At 48.0% G+C, this 26,698-nt stretch overlaps 2 protein-coding genes across 3 annotated transcripts in view; both read left to right on the top strand.

Moving 5' to 3' along the window:
- The first annotated feature begins 263 nt into the window (after positions 1–263).
- Positions 264–11,740, top strand: FAM53C (family with sequence similarity 53 member C). Of its 2 annotated transcripts, XM_062189078.1 has the most exons (5): positions 264–322; positions 3,470–3,701; positions 4,094–4,151; positions 7,068–7,852; positions 8,721–11,740. In XM_062189078.1, the coding sequence occupies exons 2-5, from the start codon at positions 3,624–3,626 to the stop codon at positions 8,976–8,978; spliced, it is 1,179 nt and encodes a 392-aa protein (XP_062045062.1). In that variant the 5' UTR covers positions 264–322; positions 3,470–3,623; the 3' UTR covers positions 8,979–11,740. The 2 variants fall into 2 exon arrangements, with proteins under 2 accessions (XP_062045062.1, XP_062045063.1); XM_062189079.1 differs by lacking the exons at positions 264–322; positions 3,470–3,701; positions 4,094–4,151 and adding an exon at positions 5,664–5,794.
- A 3,267-nt stretch (positions 11,741–15,007) lies between these two features.
- Positions 15,008–26,698, top strand: part of KDM3B (lysine demethylase 3B) — an 82,242-nt gene continuing 70,551 nt past the window's right edge. The window contains exon 1 of the mRNA XM_062189070.1: positions 15,008–15,199. Within this exon, the coding sequence (XP_062045054.1) occupies positions 15,008–15,199 (192 nt within the window). The remainder of the gene's footprint in view (positions 15,200–26,698) is intronic.

Genomic DNA, 26,698 nt, shown 5'->3' with positions numbered 1-26,698 from the left:
TTGAAGATATGCCTCCAACTGGGCCCATCCACTTTCACCGATATTTTGGAGGGGGTGACTCGTTACTGAAGAAACATCCCCCGTCCCTGAATCAAGGTGCCAGGCTCGTTTCCGACAGCGCTGTCGGAGGAAGACTTTAAGAGACAAGTGACGCTGGGCCTGGGCCTCCGCGGGTGGTTCCGGTGATTCCGCGAACCGGAATCATCCCCCTACGCTCCTTAGGGGCCAGTTGGTTCGCGCCGGCGCCTTTTAAGGGCACCGTGGGGCGAACGGAGCGCTCAGAGCTGCTCCGGCCGCGGCCCTGGGAACTGGAGGAGCCGCGGTAGGTGGCGGAGGGCAGGTGGCGCTGGGGCCTCGGGGCGGGCACCTCGACCGTCCCTCCCTCCTTCCCTCTTTCCCCTCCCCCAGCCCGGCCGCCCGCGCGGCCCGGCCTCGCAGGCCGCCTCCGCGGGGAGAGCACGGGACCCGGTGGGGGAGGGGGTGGCGGAGTGCTAAGTCCCAGACCCTCCCCATCCCCTGCGTTCTGAGTTCGCCTCCCGCGGCCAGATGATGGACCTGGAGTGGGAAGAGGCGGGCGACAACCCCCATGAGCGAGGCCTGGCGCCCCCCCCAGGGGCCCCGGATGCCCCAAGCCCCACCCCGCGGGGACGTGCAGGGCAACAGAGGGAGAGGTGGAAGATTGGGGTGGGGGGGCAAGCCTTTTGCTTCTTCATCGGTGGGGGGAGGGGTGCTCCCCACTTGTCACTCCTATCTCCACCACACCATATGGAGGAAGAGCAGTCAGGTTCCCCCACTTACCTGTTAGTGCACCTCCCTGTCTCCCTCGTGTTTTCCTTCTATCTCCCCCAGAGGAGTGGGCTGAGACCTGGGGGAAGGTCTCCGGGGGATTTGAGTCTCGCCTCCCCCTTGGCCTGACCTGCTCCTGGTTGCCCAGGTTTCAGCACAACCTCAGCAGCATCCCTCAAGCACGGGTGTCAGGGGTTCCTGCCAACCAGTAGGCCATGGGCTGGGGGATTTGATCTTTGTGTTTGGGGAGCTGGTGGTGAGGAGGGAAAGCCTGGTCTGAGAGTTGGGCCCGGTTGCAGGGAGGGCGCAGCGGCCTGCTGCTCCGCGAAGGGCTGAGCCCTGTGCCAGTTGTTAAGCTGAGAAGTTTTAACTTGTTCAGTGAATGTTCAGGACTGTCCCCAGCCCTCAGATACACAAAATGGAAGGGGAAGGAAGGCGGCAGGAGAGGGCTTCTTGCACTTTTTCAGTGCCTGCTTGAGAAAGAGGAGGCCCCTCGTGGAGCTGGTTTGCCTTCTTTTGTGTCCTGGTTTGATTCCTTATGGCTTCCGTTCTGTTCCCCCTCTCAGCCTGGCCTGCTTTAGGAGACTCAGGCCGAGAGTATCAGTTGTGTGCTGGTAGTTGCATTGTTCCAGTTACCGCTGTGTGTGGCCACATCCCAACAATTAAAATGCAGAAAAACACAAAATCACTCTCTTCACTTGATCCTAGCGAGGGCTGGGAGTTCGCTGTTTGTCCAAATGCCTCATGAAAAGCTTGAAAGAGTTTGCTTCACTCCCTGCGCCTCGTGGCTGGTCAGCCTGAGGCCTGGGGTCTCTAGGGTAAAAGCCTGCAATTAGGTTCCCTCTCTGGTTTATGTTTTAGGGCAGAGTTGAGAAACCAAGAGCAGAAGTGATAGAAGCTTCAGCTTCTCTCACAAGAAGTAAGGGAGCTCTCAGGAAGCAGGAACTTTGTCCGGGGCGTTAAGAATAATTATGCATGAAAATGATAGTTAACTCTAATGATGATTGACTTCTGCACCTTTCTTCCAAAGAACTCTGAAGTACAGCCCAGCGTCTTTCTCTGCTCTTCCTGGTGGCCTCCCTCTGAGGCGAGTATGGGGTAGAGATAATTCTAGATCACAGGCAGAGTGATCTGCCCCCAAGGTCACAGAAGGAAGAGCCCTCTCCCGGGCCCCTTGGTGTGCAGTGAGGGTCCGAGAGACCCCATCTTCTTCCTAATGGTAGCATCACTCGAGGCATTCTGCAGCTTTGAAGAGCAATCCACAGGAGGGATGAGAAACAGCATTCTACATGGACTTCTGGTTTTACAGGCCAGATGGCGTGCCTGCGCATATTTTGATATTTCTTATGTTGTTCCTGTGCTGCGTTAAGATTATTCTGCCCATTTTACATATGGGTAAACCGAAGTCAAGAAATGTTCAGTGCTTTGCCTAAACTATCTGCAAACCTGATTACAATTTAGATTTCCTGATTGATTGCTCTCTCTGTAGCGAATGCCACGTATATCCTCTGGTGAGCTGTCTGCTGGCTCGCCATTTGTGGGAACAGGCAGAACAGAATCAAAACACCGTGTTAACCTCCCCTTTTCCCTGGAGCGGGGCCCTTCAGGCGTTTGTGTGGGCTTGAAGCCTGTTTGTTGATAGTTTGGCTGTATCAGAAACTGAGCATCTCGATTAATTCTATTTATGGTCTTTAAGATCAGGTAACAAATTTAGTTGAACAAAGACATGGACTTTTTAAACATCTGTAGAATTGAAATGTAGTTGGAATTGTCTTGACCATTTCCTTACCTCCTTCTCATTTTGCAAGTAGCTATTGGAAAATATTGTTCAGCTGGTCAGTCTCTCGGGAGGATATAAAATCCCATTTTCTCTGATTTCAAGCAGAAAGTTGTGCCTACAATCACTGGTCCTCCCTCTTCTCTAGTTCTGTTTCTGTAATGTCATAGAAGGGTCCCTCTTTTTGCTTCTGACTGGAAGGTAAAGAAAATATTGGGGGAAGAGTGTGAGGAGCAGCAGTTACGTCAGTTCTTCAGACGCCCACATCCCATATCGGAGTGCCTGGTTTGCGTCCCGGCTTCTACATTTTCAGTCCAGTTTCTTGATAATGAGTGCTCTGGGAGACAGCAGATGCAGGCTTGAGAAGTTGGGTCCCTGCCACCCATGTGGGAGACCTGGATTGAGTTCTGGGTTCCTGGCTTCAGCTTGTCCTCGACCTGCGTTTTGCCAACCTTTGAGGAGTAAACCAGTAGATAGAAGATCTCTGTCTCTGTCTCTGCCTTTCAAATAAAATGAAAATAAATTTTACTCTTTTTTATAAATGAAAGAAAAAATATTGGGCTAGTCAGGTTGGAAATAACTATTTGGGCATTCCTCTGTCTCACTGTTTTTTAAGTGGCACTGGAACTCTAGGAGAAGCAGCAGAGCTTGAACCAGGTTAGGAGTGGCAAATAGGTTTCAACTTGCTCATCAACTCCAGTTTACTTGACTGGATAGCTGGAGTGCTAAGTTCAGAATGTCTCTGAGGCTGTGTTTAGGCTTAACAGGAAAGAGCTGTGACGAGTTAAAGATGTCTGCCAGAGGCCTGGCGTAAGGGGTGCTGTGGTATGTGTGCCATGCGTTTTCCATCTCTGGACCAGGTACATCTCTAATGTCGCTTGGGGCTGGTCCCTCTGTAATTGGCAGACTCAGCAGGCATGACTGGCGAGGGAAGTCCCAATGGTGCTAGAATGGTGCTGCAGTGGCAGAAGACGGCTCACGAGTGAGGTCTCTGGAAGAACAACAGGGAAGACATCCATCATTTGCTCCAAAGTGTGCAAGTCAAATCCTGGGGAGAATCATGATAACCCTGATCACTGAGCAGCTACAGAAGCAGACTCTGGATGAGCTGAAATGCACACGCTTCAGCATCAGTCTGGTAAAAGACCAGTCTTCCTGCTTCTCCACGACCCCCTCCCCCTTTTTTCTGAGGCTGTTTGTTGCTATTACTTTACCCTTGTCCTGTGTTGTATGAATCATGGTGTTTGTACTGGAAGAGCCCACCAAGGGCTCAAAACCCAGCTCAAAAGGAAGGGGGCAGGGATTTTTCCACCAGTAGAGAAGGGACCCCAAACATGGGTGGAGAAGGGTTTGAGATGTTGATGGATGTGAATTATTTTACTCACTAACTTTGGGAAGACGAGAGGAAGAACACACTTAGGAGTCCCTAACATTCTCCTAGCCCATGAATCGCAGGGGAGAACTGAAGAGGGCTTCCTAGACTCAGTGTATTCTGAACCCGCGTCATGATCCATGTTCTCTCTCTCTCAGCCTTTGCCTGATCATGCAGACATCTCCAACTGTGGGAACCCTTTCCAGCTTGTGTCTGGTAAGGCACTATGTGTGTGTGTGTGTGTGTGTGTGTTTGCTCACGCCTCTGTGCACACATTTCTTTCATTGGTTTCCAGTGACCAGGGTTACCTAGCCTACCTCTAGAACTTTGTTTCAGGGTCACCTTCTGAGATTGGCACTTGTCTCCATTTTACTGACCCAGCATAAGATTTACCTATTTAGTTTGCTTTGATTCTAGCCTTGTGGGGACTGTTAGAATCAATTTTTTTGGCTAGCTCGTATATTCACATGGTTTGTAGATTTAAAAATAACAGAAAAGGTATTCTGAGGAAAGTCTCCCTTCCTCCCTCTGCTATCCCCTACCCACTCAGCTCCTGCCACCTCCCTAAAAGAGATTCCTATTACTAGTTTCTTGTATATTCCACTAGAATTTTTCTTTTTGTTAGAATTTTTTTAAATTTATTTATTTAGGGGTGGGTGGGTGAGTGGGTGGTGCAGCCACACTTGGGATACCCACATCTTGTATCAGAGTGCCTGGTTCGAGTCCTGGCTCTGCCTTCTGCTAATGCGCACCCTGAGAGGCAGCAGGTGGTGGCTCAAGTTCTTAGGTCCTTGCCACTCAGGTGGAGACCTGGATTAAGTTCCTGACTCCTGGCCTCAGCTTGCCTCAGCCCTGGCTGCTGGGGCCATTGGAAGTGAGCCAGTGGTTGGAAGATCTTTCTGTATCCGTCTGTCTGTCTCTTTCTGCCTTACTAAATAGATACTTTTAAAAATCTGATATAATTTGGAAGTTACTTATTATAATTTTATTTGAAAGGCAGAGAGACAGAGACAGATACAGTGAGAATTTCCATCTGCTGATTTAGTCCCCAGATGCCCACAATAGGCAGGAGCTCTAAACCCAATCCAGATCTCCCATGTGGGTCGCCATCACCTGCTGATGATGACCTGAGCCATCACCTGCTGCCTCCCAGGGTGTGTATTAACAGGAAGTTGGATTGGAAGCAAAGGACCCAGGACTCAAACCAGGGACTCTGTTAAGGGACACGGGCACCCCAAGCAGCAGTGTAACTACTGCACCAAACACCCATCCCTGGAATTCCCTTATGCAAATACAAGTTAATAAAAGTATGTATATTTATCACCACTTTTTTTTCTATGCAAAGGGTTGCATACTATATAGCAATCTGGTTTTTTTGTTGTTGTTTTTGTCTTCACTACAATATACCCAGGAGTCTGTCAGTGTGCTGAACAGTTCCTTATTTTATGTAACTGCATATAATTACCTTGTCTGAATATACCATAATTTAACCAGTCTCCTACTGATGTACCTTCAGGTTATTTCCCATCTTTTGGTATGACACACAGAACTCATGCATAGGTCATTTTTAACATGTGAGCATCTATCTGAGGTACAAATTCCTAGTTATGAGATAATCAAAGGGTCTCTGATTGTGAGAATATTTAGATAAAGGCATCACTAGTAGACAACCAGAACTTTCTAACCTGTGCTGCTGGGCTGTTCTACATCTTGTTGCCTTTTCTTAGATACCTGGCAAAGGGAGTTGGTTGGCAAAAGGATCTTCATGCAGTCTCTTCCTCCTAATTATTAATTACGAGCTGAGAGCCAGATGTTGGGCCACCAGTTAGGGGGAAGAACTGTTGACCAAGTAGAATCAGGTACGAGTTTTGCCATGATCAAGTCTGAGTACATAAACTTGTTGTTTGCTCCAAATATCCAGCCCATGCAGAATTCTAGCCAGCTAGCCAGGGGACTTTGGAGTAGGCTGTTTGTCCCTTAATGAGCTACATGACAAAAGTCACCATTTTGGGCCGGCGCTGCGGCTCACTAGGCTAATCCTCCGCCTTGCGGCGCCGGCACACCGGGTTCTAGTCCTGGTCGGGGCACCGATCCTGTCCCGGTTGCCCCTCTTCCAGGCCAGCTCTCTGCTGTGGCCCGGGAGTGCAGTGGAGGATGGCCCAAGTGCTTGGGCCCTGCACCCCATGGGAGACCAGGAGAAGCACCTGGCTCCTGGCTTCGGATCAGCACGATGCGCCGGCAGCAGTGCGCCTACCGCGGTGGCCATTGGAGGGTGAACCAACGGCAAAAGGAAGACCTTTCTCTCTGTCTCTCTCTCTCACTGTCCACTCTGCCTGTCAAAAAATAAAAATAAAAAAAAAATTTAAAAATAAGAAAGTCACCATTTTGGTTGGAATGCTGTAAGTTAGAATCATTTCTTTCATCATATCCCCCTTCTCCCCATGGTCCCTCCATCCATTTGGATACGAGAGAAGGCCTAGGAAAAGGGAACCAGAGTATGTGGCTGGCCAGACAGAAAGGAGTGTGAACGACACGAAGAATTAAGGCCTCCCAAGCCCCTGTTCCACTGTCAGAGGCCTCCCCTACCTTAGGAATAAAAGTGATCTCTTACCTGCTTGATTACCTCTTACTTCCTGGCAGCCCTAACTCATGTTTGGTGCTGTTGACACATGAGAAGGGAAAGGTCAACGAAGGAGAGCATAGGGCTGCTTTTCAGAAGCCAGGGATGGGGCCGGGGGCAAGGGGCAGCATTGGCAAACAGGGCCAGGTGGGGTGGTGTGAGGGGTGGCAGGGATGCACAGGGACTTGTTTCTCTTGTCCTACCTTTGGGATGAAATGGCAGGTAGAATATGAAATATGTTTTGATTCCTCACAATGGGCACTGCAGCACAATGGTTAGGAATCCTAGCTGAGACATCAGACGGTCCTGGGTTTGACTGGGGTTTGCTGGGGTGGTTTGATGGCTGGGTGATTTGGACAAATCACTGTGCTACTCTCATGTGAAATGGGAATTGTCATAGTATCTACCCCATGAGATTTTGGGACATACGTAAAGTGCTCACTACATTGTGTGGCACTTGGTAAGCTCTTCCAAGGGATGTTGGCTATCGCTAATGTTATCTTCACTTGCAGAAGGTGCTTCCTGGAGGGGCCTGCCCCACTGTTCCTGTGCTGAGTTCCAGGACAGCCTCAGCTTCAGCTACCACCCCTCAGGCTTGAGCCTGCACCTCAGACCACCAAGTCGGGGAAACTCCCCACAGGAGCAACCTCTCTCCCAAGTCCTAAGCCCTGAGCCCCCAGACCCAGAGAAGCTTCCTGTGCCCCCTGCCCCTCCATCCAAAAGGCACTGCCGCTCACTCTCAGTGCCCGTGGACCTGTCTCGCTGGCAGCCGGTGTGGCGGCCCGCCCCCTCCAAGCTGTGGACTCCCATCAAGCATCGGGGCAGTGGTGGAGGGGGTGGGCCGCAGGTGCCTCACCAGAGCCCCCCAAAGCGGGTCTCCAGCCTCAGGTTCCTCCAAGCTCCCAGTGCCTCTTCTCAATGTGCCCCAACCCACAGGCCCTACAGCCCTCCTTTCTTCAGCTTGGCCCTAGCCCAAGATTCTTCTCGACCCTGCGCTGCCTCCCCTCAGAGTGGCTCCTGGGAGAGTGATGCTGAGTCCCTCTCGCCTTGCCCACCCCAGCGCCGCTTCTCGCTGTCACCCAGCCTGGGCCCACAGGCAAGCCGCTTCTTGCCCTCTGCCCGGAGCTCCCCTGCATCCTCCCCGGAGCTGCCCTGGCGACCTCGAGGTCTGCGCAACCTTCCCCGAAGCCGATCACAGCCTTGCGATTTGGATGCCCGCAAAACTGGGGTCAAGCGACGGCATGAGGAGGACCCCCGGCGGCTGCGGCCTTCCTTGGACTTTGACAAGATGAATCAGGTGGGGCCGATGAGAGAGACTAGGGGAGCTGGGATGGAAGCTGGGGGGACTGTGTTCCCACTTGTGAGCTGCCCTCCTGGCAGGGCCTCCCCAGGAGTTCCTTGCTGTCTGAGCTTTTACTAGGGAAACCCATTTTGCTGATTTGCCTAACACTGTCCCATTTGGGTGCTGGAAGTCCCCTGTTCTGGGGGACTCTTCAGTCCTTGAGGTTCCAGAGAAACTGGGGTGAGAGCTGTGTTAAATCTTCCGGCAAGGATCCCACATTGGCCTGCTAGAGGGACCTTCTTTCCTCTCTGGAATGCATAGGCCAAAAACGTCCCATCGCGGTGCCCTGCTGCTCCTCGTACTCGAGGCTGATCTTGCCACTTGCCCTTCGCTGTCTCAAGTGGGTCCGTGAGGGCTTGCGCGAGATGGGCCGCTGCATCACTTGTGTTCAGTCAGTGGTGCTTGACTTGCTCATGTGAGCACAGTTGTTGTATGTACTTGCCCACCTTTTTTCGTATGCTTTTTTTTTTCTATACCACTGAGTCACTTTCAGAATTTACTCGTAGAGTTATCCAACCAGTCAGCAGGCATTTAGTAAATACCTACTATATACTGGGCACTCACTGCAGAGGAGGTGATGCTCCTGCCTGCATATCCACAAATGTTTGTGCTTGAATCTGATGGATTCTGTGGACAATCTGAGAAATGTGTATGGAACACTAACCTTGTTAGGTTTTATTAGAAGGTTTACAAACCTCACACTAAAGCCTAGGTTTCCTGCTTTCTAGTGTAACTGATAGCGATACTTTGAAATATATCTTAGAGTGCTCTGGGAAGTTGGTGTCTTTGTTGGAAGTTCTGAATTCTGTTGTTTGTTTTACAGAAACCATACTCAGGAGGTCTCTCTCTCCAAGAAACAGCCCGGGAAGGCAGCAGCATCTCTCCACCGTGGTTCATGGCCTGTAGCCCCCCGCCCCTCTCTGCTTCCTGCAGCCCCGTTGGGGGTTCCTCCCAGGTGCTGAGTGAAAGCGAAGAGGAGGAGGAGGGGGCCGTCCGGTGGGGGCGGCAGGCGCTGAGCAAGCGGACACTGTGCCAGCAGGACTTTGGGGACCTGGACTTGAACCTGATTGAGGAGAACTAAAACCGAGAGGCTGCTTCCTGGGGCCACACAGACTGATTCTCTTATGGCTACTAACAAGTGTCGAGGCTCCAAGGCTGGGAGTCCAGCCTGGGAATGGGGGTGAGTGGAGGGCTCCGACTCAGGGCAGCCGGAAATCTTCTCACTCCAGCAAGCTCGACCATGCCAAGAGACTGGCCAGGACAAGATAAACGGAGCTGGTGGCGGGAGGGACAGCCCCAGAGCAGACCCTTCCTATGGCGGCCCTGAGTGTGAGTATCCCTGCCACCAAGAGAGCAATGGGCAGGGAAGGAAGGGGTCTACTGACCCCACCTCGGGGAATTTCACTAGCCCCTTTGCTTCAAAGGGCACTTGTGTCTTAGAATTTGGCCAGGGTGGGGGGTTCAGCCTCCATGGAGAAACTGTGTGAGAGTGTGTGTGCATGGGAGTGTACTTGAGCAATGGTGTGTTTGCGTAGCCTTAGGGAAGGAAGGCGACAGCTCCTTAACAGCAGAGCATCGTGACACCCCCAGGAGCTTGAGTTTTTGTAGGACAGTGGGCTTGTTCAGGGAGTCGAGAGGAGGGCTCCACGTTTTCCTTTTTTCTAAATAGCTCTGGAACCAGGCTTGTAGTCCATAGCATCACTGGCTCTGCACGGGATTCTGTGTTGGGGTACAGCAGGGTGTTTTAAGTGCTCTGATCTCAGCGAATGGTCTTTTCCTCAACCCCAACCCCTCCCCACTAGGTAGATGTAATATTGCAGGCTGCAGGGGGTTGCCATGTATAATCTGAGCTGGCCTTTTTTCTCACCAGATTGTCTAGTCTGTGTACAGCCTGCCTCTCTTGCTCTCATGTGCAAGCACACGTGGACAACCGAGGCAGGGTTGAAGGGCTCCACCTCTCTCTTCTCTTCGGAGGGAACCCTTTCTCTTTTCCCCCTCACCCACTGACACCCCAGATCAGAGCCAAGGTAGGAAGGCCCTGTACTGGTCCTTCTGTACTGCGGCAGCAGAACTGACATTCAGTCCCTGCAGGCAGGAGAGCGCTCAGTCCAGCCCTGCCCTTTGGAAACAGACCGCTGGGAAACCAGTTCTTACAAGATCTGGGCCCAGCCTCTTCTGTAACCTGCTTGAGAAGGAGGAAAGGGTGTTCAGCATTTAATAGTTTGCTTGTCTTCCACTTCTGCCAGGAAATGTTTATTTGCCTCTAATTGGCCCTGAGGGACTGCAGGGAGGTAGCGGCTCACTGAGGGATTGGCTGAGGATGTGTAAAGCAGAGGCTGTGAGAAGCAGTTGGGAGTTTGTTGTTGTTGGACTGAATTTCCTTTTTTGTTTCTCACCCACTACTTGATCCAGGGCAGCAGGTTCCAGTGGCCACAGCGATGGGCTCAAGGGCAGGAGGTACTTTGGTAGGGCTGGCACCAGGAGAAAAGCATACAAAAGCTGCTGTCAGAGTAGTTTGTGGGGCTTTGTCCAGCTTTGGTTAGACCCAACATGGCCAAATTGGACTTGCCCTTCATGTTTATTGCAAGAAGGGCATTTTTCTCTTTATTTTTTCAGGATATCTTAGGACCCAATTCCTCAAGGTAGGGAAGAAGACCAGGGTCTGTGTTTTCTTCCTCACAGAATTGAACCTGACGTTTTCTGGGTCTCCCACATGTTGGATAGGAGCATCAGTGAGGCTTCAGCCTCCTCACCTCCACGCCAGAGGGGTGGCCGTGTCTTCTTGAGCTTCTAGCCCCCAGAGGTTCTGCCCTTCTAGGGCTCCTCCCCTTCTCCTGGCTGGTGACCACGTGTTGCCCCTAGGCTACCAGGTCCTTAGGGGCCTGCGGGAGGCTCTCTGGAGAACCCAGGGAAGCTGTGAGCCCAGGAGTTGCCCGTCCTTGGTTGCATCCCTCTCCTGGCTCCTCTTCTTTGGGCCATAATTTCCCTGGTGCCAGCTTCTTTTCCTCCTGGGCCATCCTCATCCCTGGGCCCTCTGCTGCAGATTGGCTGTGCCAGCCTCCAGGAGGCCACTGGCAATGCCAATGGGGTCTCTGTAGGCCCTAAACTGAAGAAGTGAGGGCAATAATTCTGCCTCCATCAGGGCTTCCCCAGAGTCCTGGAGCACCATCCTTAGGGGAGGAGGTCTACAGTTACTGTGTTGTAATACTATTACTTTAAGTCTGGAAAGTTAAACTAGTCAGAACTATCATCTGCTTCCCAATCTCGGCACCTGTGGCCCTGGAGCAAGCCTTTTCAAGAAGTGGTTCATTTTGCTTTACACAGTAGGTCTGTTTAAACAGTGCTGTGTAAACCAAATGCTGTTCTGATGCATTTGGACTGCTGACCATTTAAAAGCAGCCTATGATTGCTTCTGTTGTAAAGCAAGCAACTTCCCTCTACTCTAGCTGTTTTGACTATTTGGATTTCACATCTTGGGCTCACCCAGAGTGGTGCACACCTCCAGGGCTTGTTGCTGACGCTGGGTAGACGTCTGCATCTGTGCTGTGTGTGTGGCGTGGCTGGCCAGTAGGTGAGTATTCCTGCGTGTGTGAGTGAAGCCACTCCCAGGCTGGTGCTCTCCTCCTGTGCCCAGTGACTGCCCAGTGGCAGCCCCAGCTGCCCTTCACTCCCACCTGCTGCCAAAGTCCCTATGCTAATGGGATTACAAATACAAAAAGTGGAAAAAAAATTTTTCGTAAACTTTGTTTTATATTAAAAAAAATCCATAAGTCTGTGTGTGTTAAACATGAGGTTCTGCCTCTGTGGCTGTGTTTGAAAAAATAAAGTTTTATTAGAATAATCCATTTTCCCAAGCAATCTTGTGTACTACAGTGTCTTCTTCCCTTCCCCATAAAGAAAGGCAAGGAGGAAGCAGGGAAAAGGCCAGCTACTTGTTCTAGCTCTTTCCTCTAAGACAGGGTGGCAAATCTTTTTTTCTGCCAAGGGCCATTTGCATATTTATAACATCACTTCGTGGGCCATACAACATTATCAGCTTGAAAATGACCCTGCTATGGACTTAACTGAATTTTGAGTCCTGCCTGTGGCTGCCTTGGCAGGACCAGACTACATGATTTTGCAGGTTCTATATGGCCTGTGAGCCAGATGTTCCCCACCCTCACTCTGCGACATGGCTGAGCCTTTTCAAAAAGGCCAGTATCTGATCTCTAGGCCATTTGCCAGCCACACCAGATTGTATCCTATGGCCCAGGTTTCTGCGAAGGCCTCAGTTATTTCTGACAGTCTGCTTTTGTCTCCTTCTTCCTGGCAGTCATACCTGTCCCCTTTTCCTTGCTGTCATTCTCATTTCCAGCAGGTTGAAATACATTCCAGCCCCCTGAGGAATGCTTGGTGGTGTAGTCAGGAAGTTGCCTAGATTACTTTGTAGACTTTGAGAGGCAAGGGGAAGGCAGGAGTGGGAGGTGACCAGGAATCTTTTCCTTTCTTAAGAGTTTTCAAATGTTGCATCCAAGAGAGATGAAGATTGTTATCAGGATTCAGATTCTGAAGACCTACGCAATTTGTCCATCCTAAAAATACCGCTTTTGGAAAATTAGCCTTGCAGCAAAGCCTCTCTTTTGTCCTAGGAGAGAGGGTATTTTCCCTAAAGCTTCAATTTGGAATCCTCATTTGCTGAAAAAAGCTATGTGGCTCACTCTTACTCTCTCTTTAGACCTTTCTATTTCACCCTTTCTTCTCCCTATGTTAGCATTCTTCCAAATGTGTGGGTGAAATGTAGTTGCTTAGAGATCCAGGCAGGAGTCTCTGTCCCTAAGGCTCAGCCTTTCCTTACCAGTTGTGACGTTGACTTGCCAGACAGCAAGAAGAGTCAAATTGCTTAGCCTACATCCTAGTTTCCTGCTTCAAATTGGTGGCACTCATCATGGAATACCAATGAAGTGTGCAGGAGGGCAGGATTGGCTTGAGTACCTGTGGCAGGAACCTGTGTAAAACTACAATTTGAGAGTGGGGACTTGTTACCTGCCTTGGAAGTGAAGGGAGGGTCTGCAGGATGAATTAGGGCAACTGACGGGTGGTTCAAACTTCAAATTACAGTTTTTCACTTTATTTAAAACCAAGGTTTTGTTTCACCTGTTGCTTGAGCTAGGGGGTAAAGTTTGAACAACTAAAATGAATTTAACCCCACCTCCCTTCCCTTTCTTTTGAATTGTTATAGTTGGGTATTTTTAGTGTTTATTTTCTGGGAAATCTAGAGTAATTTCATTTTTCATTCCTGAAGTCTTGCTAGCACAGGAAAGTAGACTCCATGAGGGCAAGGGTTTTGTTTTATTTGGTGTTGTGTCCCAACACTTTGAAAAGTTCCTGGCACATGAGAAGTGCCTGCCCTGTTTGTTGAATGAATTTCCCCTTTGCCCTTCCTGTCCCTCAGCTTCAGCACATGTCTGTCTTTGGTGTGGGGAGAAACCAGCCTTCCACAGTGGGGCAGTAATTCAAGCCCTGCATAGGAGAAAGTCCCAGAAGTTTTTACAAAATGTTTATAGAAAAGCTGTAAGGCAGATGTGTCCTGTATGACTCCATCCTTTCCCCCTTCTTACTAACTACTACTACTGGGCTGTATGCTTTAAGAAGTTTCTCTCAGCCCAGAAAATTATTCTGAATCAGGCCTCAGGTTGGCTGCAGGAGACAGAAAAAAAAAAAAAGGGGGGAATACAGAAGGAATGGCTTCATTGGTGCTCCACAGGGTTGGTCCTAAAATGACTTCTAGACATGTTGTACTTTTATTGAAGCCAATAGTTGGTGCCTGCCTCTTTGTAACCTTTGCTATAAGAAAAACAGGTCAAGGGTATAGACAAGGTATGGATAGGACATAACTGGATAGGCCCAGAAGCCTTGGAGAAGCAGCTACTGCTGTTTCCTGTATATATGGCAGATCAATGAAACAAATAACCACTTTTAGAGCACACAGTTATGGGTTATTTTCAGGCCCTTTATGTTTCTGATTTGTTTATACCCAGTCTCTGCATCCGTGAGACCAATGGAGCATGCTAGTTTGACATTACCAGCATGAAATGATTGACATTTCCCATGGCCTGTTGTGGAGTAACATTCTAGTCCAAAATCTCAGCATGTCCTCATCTCTACAGCCTCCTTTTGTAATCAGGAGCCATCATTCTCAAACAGGTATCAAGGAGTTCATATAGGAGTTAGGGGATTTTCACTACTTGTGTAGTAAGTTGAGGTGCTACTGAATCAGGGACAAGAATCTCCTTAACTACTAGTTTGTTCCAATACTCCCAAGAGTTGAGTTGAGAAACACCTACATTGAGTAACACTGAAAGACTAGGGAGAAAAGCTTTGGGTTTAAGGCAAGACATCAGAATGTTAGAGGCAAATTGGCCTTTTGCCAATGGATAGAGTGGTATTATCACATCCAATGGGTGTAATACACTGACGAATTGGAAAGGAATATATGAAGTACTGGCAATATAGAATAGAATGGTACTAGGTGATGGGCCAATGAGAATGGAGGTACTGTGTCCCATGGACCAATGGGTGAACATTTCCTAAAAGAACTCAGAAGGGGTAGTTCATTTTCAGAATAGTAAACCAGTGGGGTACTGAGGACACTAATTAGCTCAAGTACCTTACCCCTTGGCCCCCAGCTCAAAAGTCTTCGTTGTCCAAGGAGGGTAAGCTAAGGCCTTCTCAGATGTGGACCCCCTGAAGAAAAACTGGGTCCAGGGATGGTGCCATGGGGACCTGAAGGACCCTCCCACTTCCCCACCCCCGGCCGCACCTGCAATTCCCCTCCCGGCCGCAGGGGGCACTGCAGGCCCCGGGGAGGTTGGGGCGGAGCGCTGCGAGGGGCCCGGAGCTGTCGCCCCGCTCCAGAACGCGGGGGGCGCTGTGCGGGGCCCGGGCTGCGGCTCCGCTCCCGGCCACGGGGGGCGCTGCACGGCGCCGGTGGTTGGTGGTGGCTGTTGGGGGGGTGGGGGGGAGCGGCGGCCGCGGGTGGTGCGGAGGGAGGCCTTGCGGGCGGATCGGGCGCTCGGCGGCGGAGGTGGTGGGAGGCGGCGGGCGGGAGCGCGGGTCCGGCTGGTCCTGGCGATGGCGGACGCAGCGGCCTCCCCGGTGGGCAAGCGGCTGTTGCTTCTGTTCGCGGACACCGCGGCCTCAGCTTCGGCCTCGGCCCCCGCGGCGGCGGCAGCAAGCGGAGATCCGGGGCCTGCGCTGCGCACTCGGGCCTGGCGGGCCGGCACGGTGCGGGCCATGAGCGGGGCGGTGCCCCAGGACCTAGCGGTGAGTGGCGGCCGTGGCGGGCACTCGAGGCCGGGGCTGTGGGGCCTGTGGGCGGCCTCCCCGGGGGCCTTTGTGAGGGGGCGGTGGGGTGGGGGTGACCCAGTTCCGCGCCCCTGGGTCTCCTTAGCGCCCCCCGCCGGTACGTTGGCACCCCGACACCCCGAGCTCTGTCCGGCATGGCTTCCGCGTCGGGGTGTGCGCCCCGCTTTCCCCCCGGGGGCGTCCAGGGCGCCAGGAGCTGCTGTTTCCAGCCGGCAGGCCCCGCCTCCTGGGCGACCCTTTTCTCAGCGTACCCCCCCAACCCGCCTTCCGAGCAGCCCCTCGAACCCTGGACCCCCGAGCCCCTCAATTCGCTTAGAAGAAGCGGACCTGTGGTCCCCAGCCTCTCCCAGGAGACCTGCTCCCTGCGCCGTGTTGCCTTCCTCCCGGAGCCCCGAGTGGGGCGGGAATGTGGGCAGCGGTGGGAGGCACGGAGGCTGCAGTTGGAGCTGCTCGGGGCTTTTTTATCTGGCACTTACTTCCTCCTTGTCTGAGCCAGGCTCGGCCTGGCACTCTCCAGAAAGGCCAGCTCTCGAGGCTGTCTCGGGCTCTCCTCTCTCAGCGCCTCTGGGTGACAGGAGCTGCAGTTGTGGTTGTTTTTTGATAAGTTTGAGAGGTGTCTTAGGCAGCCGAGTGGGGCTGCTGGGTGGTGCTTGCTTGCTACCAGCTCGGCTTCTCTCAGCCTTTGGAGAGGTTTTGTTTTGAAACTTTGTGCTGGGGCATGGCGGCTTTAGAATGCTTGCCTCGGTGTATTTCGTGATTTGAGTTGCTCGGTGATAGACCTTAAGTAGCATTCAGAACAGTGTTATTTTTGTTAATGTGGCGGCAAAATACTGGCTTTGAGTTTTGGCAGCTTCTTTAGTTCCTCATTCTCATAGCGGCCCTGGCTTCTCCGGTGAGATAAGGCTATGAAAAATGGGGAGCCGAGAGTGGAGGGAGGTTTACTCTGAATTATAATAGATTGGCAACCAGAAGGTAATTTTTCTTGATGAACTTGCTTCTGCCGACGTGTTGTTCACTGTAACCGGGGATGCATTTTGTGTGATTTGGAAGTAATGCTGCAGGTTTCTGATGTTCATTTTTCTTCCTATTGATCAGCAGTGTTAGACCATCTTTTTTTTTTTTTTTTTTCCCTGATGTAAAAGCTTTATGGATTGTTTGGCTTGTGGTCGGCTTAGGCTTTGCTTCTGCTGTGTTTGAGTTCACTTGCTTTGATCTTTTTTCTATGCTCTTTAAGAAAAGCTGCTAGAACACTTAGGAGGTTTCCTGGAGGGGGGGATTTGTAAAAAGATCGAAGGGATATAAGGGGGTGGTGATGATGATTAATACTGAGACTTGGATCTAAATTCGTTTCCCTTAGAAGATGGCTAGGGTGAGGGAGAATTGTCCCTTTCATAGCCAGTAATTCACTGTACCCTCTTGGAGGCAAAACATTCTTGGGATCCACCAGTATGTGCGTTCTTTGACCTAAGGCCAAAACACCCTAGGTTTTCAGTTGGGATTTTGTGTTCCGTTTTTTTCCCCTTGGTTTTTTCCTCCATCAGATGAATTGCTAATGAGCTCTGCACCTGAAATGGCTACCCAGTCACTTTGTTTGCCCGGCTCCCTAAGGGCAGAGGTTTTTGAAGCTTGCTGAGATGCTGGACATCTACTAAGCTAAATACTGCATAATGTTACTGCTGGGCCCATGGAACTGTGTTCTGAAACCAAGTAAAAAGTTGCAGTGATTCTTGGAAATTAAAGCAAGGTGCATGTTATGACTGTGTTGAGATCTTACATGAGGCTGTGAGAATGTAAAAGCAAAGGCAAGCTTGGGTTTTGAGACAGATTTATGCATGTTGTGGATGTATATCCAGAAGATAGATAAGAAAACAGCCACATCAAAACTTAAGAGCCTTTAGATTTTTTTTTTCACTAGCTTGTAAAATTGCTCAAGAATTGCAGTTATGTTGAGGTTCTGTTAATGACAATGACTAATACAGGATCAGAACTGGCTGTTTTGTTTTCCTTTTTCATTAAAGAGATTTCCTTTGGACTCTGGGCATGTGGACCTTTCCAATTTGCACCACACTCCGTAGTAAACACAACCGTCTTCCAATCAAAAGTGTTCTTCCTGTACTCATGGGTGGAGTTTTCAAGCAGCTGGCCTCTGATTGGGCAGATTTTCATTCAGTTATGTTTAAGATGTTTTCAGGCATGCTTGGTTTTGAGTAATGCATAGCAGGGCGCCCCCTGTTAAGGATGAGCAATTGAGGGTTGGATGAATGAGTTTCTAAACTGATTGAAAACATATTTCTCAATTTTAGGCTTCATTAATATCCTCTTTCTAAATACTTTTTGATCCAGAAATCCTTCTAGATACAACACCAGTCCATTTAAGGAAACCTTTTTTGGAAAGCAATCCTGAAACTGTGTGCTACCTTAAGATGACTTACTAGAAAGGGAAAGCCAGTGTCTTCTTGGTTGGGAGTTTTTTGTTAAGGATGATAAAGGTGGCATCATCACCAGCAAATCTGTGCTGACAAGTAACTACTGAGATTTTTTAGCCAAAGAAGGAAGAAAGCTCCCACTGCCTTGGAATAGTAGTTTTGTTGTTCAAAATAGACCTGTTATGCTTTAAAAAAAAAAAAAGAAGAAGAAGAAGATGATGAAGTCCTGTTGCAAAATAAATCTAATGGCTTTTTGTCTCTAGTTTTTCTTACCTAACCCAGTGCCCTCTTTTTGTTCCTAAATTGTTATTGGTTGTAGAGACCTGGGGGCCTTCACATGTGTAGCCTTCATGTGTTCTCCTTTTTTTTTTTTATTGTTATGAAAGCAAAACTTGGAGTTTGCAAAACATCATACATAGGTGTATACAACAATCTCTGTCCTCTGCTAGCTTCCTCTTAGCAAAGAAGGGTAAGTTACCTACCTTTGCTCATCTTTCTTAGCAATAGTATCGATAATATGGAAACATCTGTATACAAAGATGTACAGTATCGCTATCAGATGACATCACACTGCACAGTGTCTGAAGTCTGCATTTTTTTTAACAGTGTACCATGGACCTCAATACCTATAGATCTTACTCATCATTTTTGATAACTACAGTATATATCCATAGAATGTACCATAATTTATTCACTCACGCTGCCTTATGATGGATGTTTGGGCTTTTTTGGTGCTGCAAACAATGTTGCCATTTATATACTTGTACATGTGTCTTCATGTAATTCAATGTTTATGTATTTTAAGCATCCATGAGTGAGATTATTAGGATAAATAGTATAAGTATTTTTTTATTTTACTAGGTACCATTGGTTATTTTCCAGTAAGATTGTAGCATTTCATACTCCCACAGTGCTTTTTGGCTTGTCCTATTTCCCTTCACCTTTGCATGTGCTGGTATAATCAGTCTTTTTTTTTTTTTTAAAGGTTTATTTATTTATTTGAACGAATTACAGAGAGGTGGAGAGACAGATCATCAGTCTTTTTAATTTTTGTCACTCTACTGGGTGAAAAATAATATCTAATATTTTCATGGCTGCCGGTATTTTTCTATGTGTATTGGCTTTTTTACATTTCTTTTATTACTTATTTTTGTGTATTTTCTGCCTGTTTAAAAAAAAAGAGTTGTTACTCTGTATAAGTCTTATGGGTGAACTCCTTTACCTTTCTAGTATGTTGCAATTAATTTATTTTGTCTTTTGACTTTGTTCATTTGTTGCTTTATCAAATAGAACAATAAAATTTTTGTCACCCAAGCTTTCAAAAAGTTTTTCTGTAATTTTTTTATTGATTTTATTTATTTGAAAGGCAGAGAGAGAGATAGGGACAGACAGACACCTTGTATCTACTGGTTCATTCCGCAAATGCCTACCACACCTAGTGCTGGGGAGGTCAAAGCCAAGAGCCTGGAATTTCAGCCCTGTCAGTGGCAGGGACCCATCACCTACTGTCTCCAAGGCTGCACTTGAGCAGGGAGCTGGAACGGAGAGAGGGCTAGGAGTCTGACCCAGGAATTCTGATAGGGATGGGGATGTCTTTCCTTCTGTGGCAAAGGCCTACCCCTTCAGGCTTCTCTGAATGATTTCTGGATTTGCTTACTTGGCAAGAGCTCTCTCAAGCCTACATAAATATTCTTCAAACTTTATTTCTGTTTTCACTTTTTTTTTTTTTTTTAATGTCTGTAATATCTTTGGATATTTGGTGTTTAAGGTAGGGGAAACAAAGTTTTGTGTTGTGTTTTTTTTTCTACTGAGTAATTGTGGCAGCACTAAATTCCATTAAATATACCATCCTCTTATTACAGTATAGTAGAATTAAATGATGCCATAAATGTGGCACCCTTTGTGTGTGTGTGTGTGTGTGTTGATTCCTTTTTTTAAAAACTTCTTTTTTCTTTTTTTCTTACCGATTTGTTTTGAATGTTTGTCATAGCTACTTCAAGCATCTAGAACTTCCAACAGGAATGAAAGTACATCTGCCTTTTTTTTTTTTTCCTCTCAATCTTTCATCTCTATCTCAAGAGAAAGATGCACTCTAAAATACTTCTTCCCCTTGATTGGAGATAATATAGTAATTGTAGCAGAGTCCAGGTAGTGCCCTGTTTCTTTTATCTGGAAGTCTTCCAAGAAGAGTGAAAGTGTATCTGCCTTGTTTTTTATCATCCTCCCCCACCCTTTGCTTGTTTCAGGGGGGAGTGATAGATTCTCAAATACCTATCTCTCTTTACTTTGTTTCTGGATAATGTAATTATAGCCAGGTCCAGGGTAGTACCATATTTCTGATACACAATCCATTGTTATTTATTCTGTACCTGTTTTCAGACCTGGAATTTCAACCCTAAGTGAATGGGAGTTTCTGGTCTCTTAAATAGTTTTCCTCAGTTCCTTCTCTCTCTCTCTCTTTTATTTTTTAAGATTTATTTATTTATTGGAAACAGCTACACAGAGGAGAGGCAGAGAGAGAGAGAGAGGTCCTCTATCTGCCAGTTCACTCCCCAAAAGGCCACAACGGCTAGAGCTGTGCTGATTGGAAGCCAGGAACCAGAAGCCTCGCCCAGGTCCCCCATGAGGGTGCAGGGGCCCAAGGACTTGGGCCATCTGCTGCTGCTTTCCCAGGCCACAGCAGAGAGCCGAATCGAAAGCAGAGTAGCCAGAACTCGAACGACTCTCACCCGCCATGCCACTGTGCTCCCCTCACCCCAGTTCCCTTTCCTTTTTTTTTTTCTTTTTTTCTTTTTTTTTTTTTTTTTTGACAGGCAGAGTGGACAGTGAGAGAGAGAGACAGAGAGAAAGGTCTTCCTTGGCCGTTGGTTCACCCTCCAATGGCTGCCGCGGCCGGCGCACTGCCCTGATCCGAAGGCAGGAGCCAGGTGCTTCTCCATGGGGTGCAGGGCCCAAGCACTTGGGCCATCTTCCACTGCACTCCCTGGCCACAGCAGAGAGCTGGCCTGGAAGAGGGGCAACCGGGACAGAATCCAATGCCCCTACTGGGACTAGAACCTGGTGTGCCAGCGCTGCAAGGTGGAGGATTAGCCTATTAAGCCATGGTGCCGGCCCCCAGTTCCTTTTCTTACAGTGCCAAAAGTTAAATAATATGAGTGATACCATAATACCTTATGCTCTGGCTCACTTGGCTAATCCTCCACCTGCAGCGCCAGCACCCTGGGTTCTAGTCCCAGTTAGGGCACCAGATTCTGTCTCAGTTGCTCCTCTTCCAGACCAGCTCTCTGCTGTGGCCTGGGAAGGCAGTGGAGGATGGCCCAAGTCCTTGAGCCCTGCACCAGCATGGGAGACCAGGAGGAGGCACCTGGCTCCTGGCTTCAGATTGACACAGTGTGCCGCCTGTAGCGGCCATTTGAGGGGTGAACCAACGGAAAAGGAAGACCTTTCTCTCTCTCACTGTCTAACTCTGCTCGTTCAAAAAAAAAAAAATACCTTATGCTCTATTTTTTAAAGTAGATCAAATATGATCTGTTGGTCAGTGTATGGTTTAGAGTACTTTAAAAATGAGTTTGTACTTATTTGAAGACAAGAATATCTTGTTTGTTTATTTTTTAAAAAGATTATTTATTTGAAGGGTAGGGTTACAGAGAGGCAGTGGTGGGGGTGGGGAGTGTCTTCCATTCACTGGTTCACTCCCAAAATAGCTGCAATGGTGGGAGCTGAACTAATCCATAGCCAGAAGCCTGGAGCTTCTTTTGGGTCTCCCAAGCGGGTACAGGGACCCAAGGACTTGGACCATCTTCTGCTTTCCCAGGCCTTACCAGAGAGCTTGATGGGAAGTGGAGCAGCTAGGACTCGAACTGGCATCGTATAGGATGCCGGCGCTACAGGCGGCAGCTTTTACCTTGCTACACCACAGTGCTGCTCCAAGAATATTTTTTTAATAGTGAGGCTCTCCAAGCACACTTACCTTAACTTTTCTCCTCAGCAGCATATCTGCTTTACAAATCCTGAGCTATGGTCCCATTTTTCAGGCACTCATGTGCTTTGTAAAGTTCACATTTTTAAACACTTGGCTTATTGTGGGTTTGTGTTTCTATGTATGTGATTTTTAGAAACTCCATTTTGGTTTTTTTTTTTTTTTTTGAGATTTATATATTTATTTATTTGAAAAGCAGAGTGACAGAGAAAGAGACAGAAAAATTTATCCGCTTGTTCACTTTCCAAATCACTACAACCAGCAGATTTGAGCCAGGCTGAAGCCAGAAGTCAGGAACTCCATCCTGGTCTTTCACATGGGTGACAGGGGCCCAAGCAGTTGGGCCATCCTCCGCTGCTTTCCCAAGCATATTAGCAGGAGGCTGGATCATGGAATAGTCTGCTTTCTGATACGGGGTGCCAACATCAAAAGGGATGGCTTAACCCACTGTGCCACAACGCCAGCTTCAGTAGCTCCATTTTAATTTGCCTCTGTATTCTGTTTGTTTCAGGGCTGTGCAGTGATAACGTTGTATACTGCTCAGTTTGTCCAGTGTTGTCTTCCTTTACAACACAATCAGCTTTTCCCTCTTAATTATTCTTTTTTTTTTTTTTTCCTAAAGGACTTGCTTTATTAACTCCCTACCTGCCAAGGGCTTATTTTCTCCTTTGGTTTCATTCCCAACTCGTTCTGGTTGATTTAGTTCCCCCTTAACTGTCAGATTTAAAATGGTATGTAAGAAACATAGGATTTTCTCAACAGATGGAATGGGTTCCTATAGGCTTTCCTCCCACAAAGCTTGAGGTATACAACACCTGTTGTTGCTCCTCACTTTTCCACTGCCTTTGACAGGTTGGTGATTTTTAAGCCCTCCCCACCACACCATCCCCATTGTTAAAGTGTCTTTCACCCTCATTCTTTAGAGGGTAAGACCTGCCTGATTGTTTAATAATGACTCAAATGGTGTGACCTGTCTTGATTTTTGCAAGGGCAGAAACTCCATTTCTTTAGTGATTTCAGAGGTAAACAGGCTCTAGGGAACTGATTTTCACTAACCAAATTCTCTGGGGTCTGATTTGTAAATCTACGTGCAGAGTTATTAATTTACAGTGGGAGGTATTTCTTTCCAGAGGTCTACAGAGGGTCCCCTCCTGGTCTACTCAAGAGACCAAATTACACACGAGAAGGATACTTGGTGTGCAAAGAACCAGACAAGGGACGCTGGGTATTGCCAAAAGGATGTTCATAGCAAGCAGCCCTGATTTGGTGATCCTCCACTTGCCTACTTCTTTCTGACTTCCATTGTTTTGTTTTGTTTTTAATTTTTTAATTTTTTTTGACAGGCAGAGTGGACAGTTAGAGAGACAGAGAGAAAGGTCTTCCTTTATCGTTGGTTCACTCTCCAATGGCCGCCACGGTCGTCGCACCACGCCGATCCGAAGGCAGGAGCCAGGTGCTTCTCCTGGTCTCCCATGGGGTGCAGGGCCCAAGCACTTGGGCCATCCTCCACTGCACTCCCAGGCCACAGCAGAGAGCTGGCCTGGAAGACGGGCAACCGGGACAGAATCTGGTGCCCCAGCCGGGACTAGAACCAGGTGTGCCAGCGCTGCAAGGCGGAGGATTAGCCTATTGAGCCGGCCCTTCCCTTAACTCTTTGTTATTAATGTTGTCATTCATCAAAATCTCATCAAGAGAAAAGAAAACCTGCTTGTCCTTCAAGCTGGTTTATCCTAGGAGCTCCAGCCCCTGTTAAGCATTTCTGAATCCCCAGCATGTTGTTTTGTTCTTTGCTCCATTAGCATTCTTTGGGAATTTTTATCATAGTCTTTCTTGTTAAAGATATGTAGCAAGATATTTAGCTTGCTTATCTGTTCTACTAGATTGTAAGTCCAAGGACAGGAAATGCATTTTTCTAATATTGTTTGAAAAGGCCTTTCCTGACCACCACATCTAAAAAAGTAGATTCTTAAAACTCCATTATCTGGCTAATATTCACTTAAAAATTTTTTTATGGAATTTCTACTCTGTGGCCCTCTGTTTTATGTATTTATAATTAATCTAAGGGTTTTTTATTTTGTGTATTTTCATTTTTATGGACTCACTAATATTTTTATCTTGATGCTGTTGGAATCAAATTGGGAACCCTGAGGCCGGCCCATGCCGTGGCATAGTAGATTAAGCCCCCTCCTGCAACACCAATATTCCATATGGGCACTGGTTTGATCCCTGACTGCTCCACTTCTAATCCAACTCCTGCTGATGTGCCTGGGAAAGCAACAGAAGGTAGCCCAGATACATGGGCCCCTGCACCCACATGGGAGACACGGAAGAAGCTCCTGGTTCCTGACTTCAGCCTGGTGGTTGTGGCCATTTGGGAAGTGAACCAGCAGATGGAATAACTCTGTCTTATTATTGTTATTGAATTCATAACTGTATTTCCAATTTTGAGGTATGCTTTTTTACTTAACATAGCAATTTTTTATTACTGAAAATTCTTTCTTTATGGGTGGTTTTAATTTTCTTTGTGCTTTTGTGTCTTTTCTTTTTTTAAAGATTTATTTACTTATTTATTTGAAAGAGTTACACATGGAGAGAAGGAGAGGCAGAGAGAGAGAGAGAGAGAGAGAGAGAGAGAGAGAGAGGTCTTCATCTGCTGGTTCAGTCCCCAATTGGCTGCAGTGGCCGCAGTCCGAAGCCAGGAGCTTCTTCTGGGTCTCCCACGTGGGTGTAGGCCCCCAAGGGCTTGGGCTTGGGTCTGGGCCATCCTCTACTGCTTTCCCAGGCCATGGCAGAGAGCTGGATTGGAAATGGAGCAGCCAGGACTTGAACCAGCATCCATATGGGATGCCAGCACTGCAGGCGGCAGCTTTACCTGCAGCGCCAGCACCTTGTGTGTTTTCTGTAGGTAACATATATTGCTATTATAACTGAAAGGAAAATAATAAATGCTCTGTAAGAATATCTTACAAATATATGTTTTTTTGGGTGGTTTATTCCTCTTTCATTGGAAGTTCTTTGGAATTTGAGGCTTCATCAGTAATGCTGTAATGGGTATTTTTGTGAATAAATTTTTTGAATTATTTTCTAGGATTAACACCAGGACTGCTATTATAGAGGCAGCGTATGCACATAGTTAAAATTCTTGACATACAGGAAATTTCTTTTTTAAGTCATACCAATTTATACCCTGACTAGTAGTATGAGTTTAAGGAATGAGCGTCAGGAGACTGTGTTGTGCTAGGCATCTTACTAGATTTCATATAATCCACAGGCAATCCTTTGAGTTCCTTATTGTCCCTATTTATAGGCAAAGGCAATAAGGCTCAAAGAGGTTAAAGTAACTTGCTCCAGGCTACACAGCTAAGAAGTGAGGGAGTTGGAATGTAAATCCTAATATTTGTGATTCCACAGCTCTTAAACTTATTCAGATTTTCCCTGTTGTACCCAAGTACTTCACATTTAATTTATTCAGGGTGTTAGAAAGTTTTGTTTTGTTTTGTTTTGTTTTTTAAAGGGAGGAGGGAAGGGTATGGATACTTGGTAGGAAGCTATCCTTGAAAATCGAAGAACTATAAAGTGAAAACTATTTTTTATTTGAAAACAACAATATTCTAGTTAGGCATCATTCTCCACCTTGGCTGATGAGACCAAATCCCTATACAAATGACCCAGCCTCTCATCTGTCTCTCTTAGTCCATGGTGTCCTTGCCTGTATTTTAGGATTAACCACTTATCAAGAGGAATTCACTGAATTTAAGGAATAGTACAGCTGGCCCTGCAAGAGTCTAATCACTTAGCTCAGGAAGTCATTTGCTTCTCCGATAGATAAAAGTTTGTGGGGCCATCCTCCACCTGGGGCATCAGCCTCCCATATGGGTGCTGTTCACATCCCAGCTGTTTCTCTTCTGATCCAGCTCTCTACTATGGCATGGAGAAGCAGTAGAAGATGGCCCAAGTCCTTGAGCCCCTGTACCCACTTGGGAGACCCGGAAGAAGCTCCTGGCTCCTTGATTTGGATAGACCCAGCTCTGTCTGTTGTGGCCATTTGGTTAGTGGATCAGGAGGTGGAAGACCTTCCCGTCTCTCCTCCTCTCTCTCTCTGTAACTCTATGTCTCAAATAAATAAATAAAATCTTTAGGCCGGCACCGCAGCTCAATAGGCTAATCCTCCGCCTGCGGCGCCGGCACACCGGGTTCTAGTCCCTGTTGGGGTACAGGTTCTGTCCCAGTTGCTCCTCTTCCAGTCCAGCTCTCTACTGTGGCCTGGGAGTGCAATGAAGGATGGCCCAAGTGCTTAGGTCCTGCACCCGCATGGGAGACCAGGAGGAAGCAATTGGCTCCTGGCTTCAGATCAGCGTGGTGCGCCGGCTGCAGCACACCTGCCACAGTGGCCATTGGAGGGTAAACCAACGGTAAAGGAAGACCTTTCTCTCTCTCTCTCTCACTGTCCACTCTGCCTGTCAAAAAATAAAAAATAAATAAATAAAATCTTTTTTAAAACAAACTTTCTTGGCCGGCGCCGTGGCTTAACAGGCTAATCCTCTGCCTTGTGGCGCCGGCACACCGGGTTCTAGTCCCGGTTGGGGCACCAGATTCTATCCTGGTTGCCCCTCTTCCTGTCCAGCTCTCTGCTATGGCCCGGGAAGGCAGTGGAGGATGGCCCAAGTGCTTGGGCCCTGCACCCCATGGGAGACCAGGAGAAGCACCTGGCTCCTGGCTTCGGATCAGAGATGCGCTGGCCGCAGCAGCCATTGGAGGGTGAACCAACAGCAAAAAGAAGACCTTTCTCTCTGTTTCTCTCTCACTATCCACTCTGCCTGTCAAAAAAAAACCAAAAAACCAAAAAAACAACTTTCTTGGCCAGTGTTATCTGGAGGGCTTTTTTTTTTTTTTAATTACTTTAGGGTTTTAATTTTATTTTTTTCCCAAATCTTTTATTTAAGGAATATAGATTTCATAAGTATAACTTTAGGAATACAGTGATTCTTCCCACCGTACTCACCCTCCCACCCCTACTCCCACCCCTCCACTTCCTCCCTCTCCCATTCCCAG

This window comes from Lepus europaeus, chromosome 4, assembly GCF_033115175.1.
Source record: "Lepus europaeus isolate LE1 chromosome 4, mLepTim1.pri, whole genome shotgun sequence".
NCBI lineage: Eukaryota > Metazoa > Chordata > Mammalia > Lagomorpha > Leporidae > Lepus > Lepus europaeus.
This window is presented reverse-complemented; position numbering and strand designations above follow the sequence as displayed.

Coding starts and splice junctions, on each gene's coding strand:
- FAM53C (XM_062189078.1), top strand. CDS start 3,624: ATGATAACCCTGATCACTGAGCAGCTACAGAAGCAGACTCTGGATGAG. Junction 4,152..7,067: donor CCCTTTCCAGCTTGTGTCTG/GTAAGGCACTAT, acceptor CTTCACTTGCAG/AAGGTGCTTCCTGGAGGGGC. Junction 7,853..8,720: donor ACTTTGACAAGATGAATCAG/GTGGGGCCGATG, acceptor TTTGTTTTACAG/AAACCATACTCAGGAGGTCT.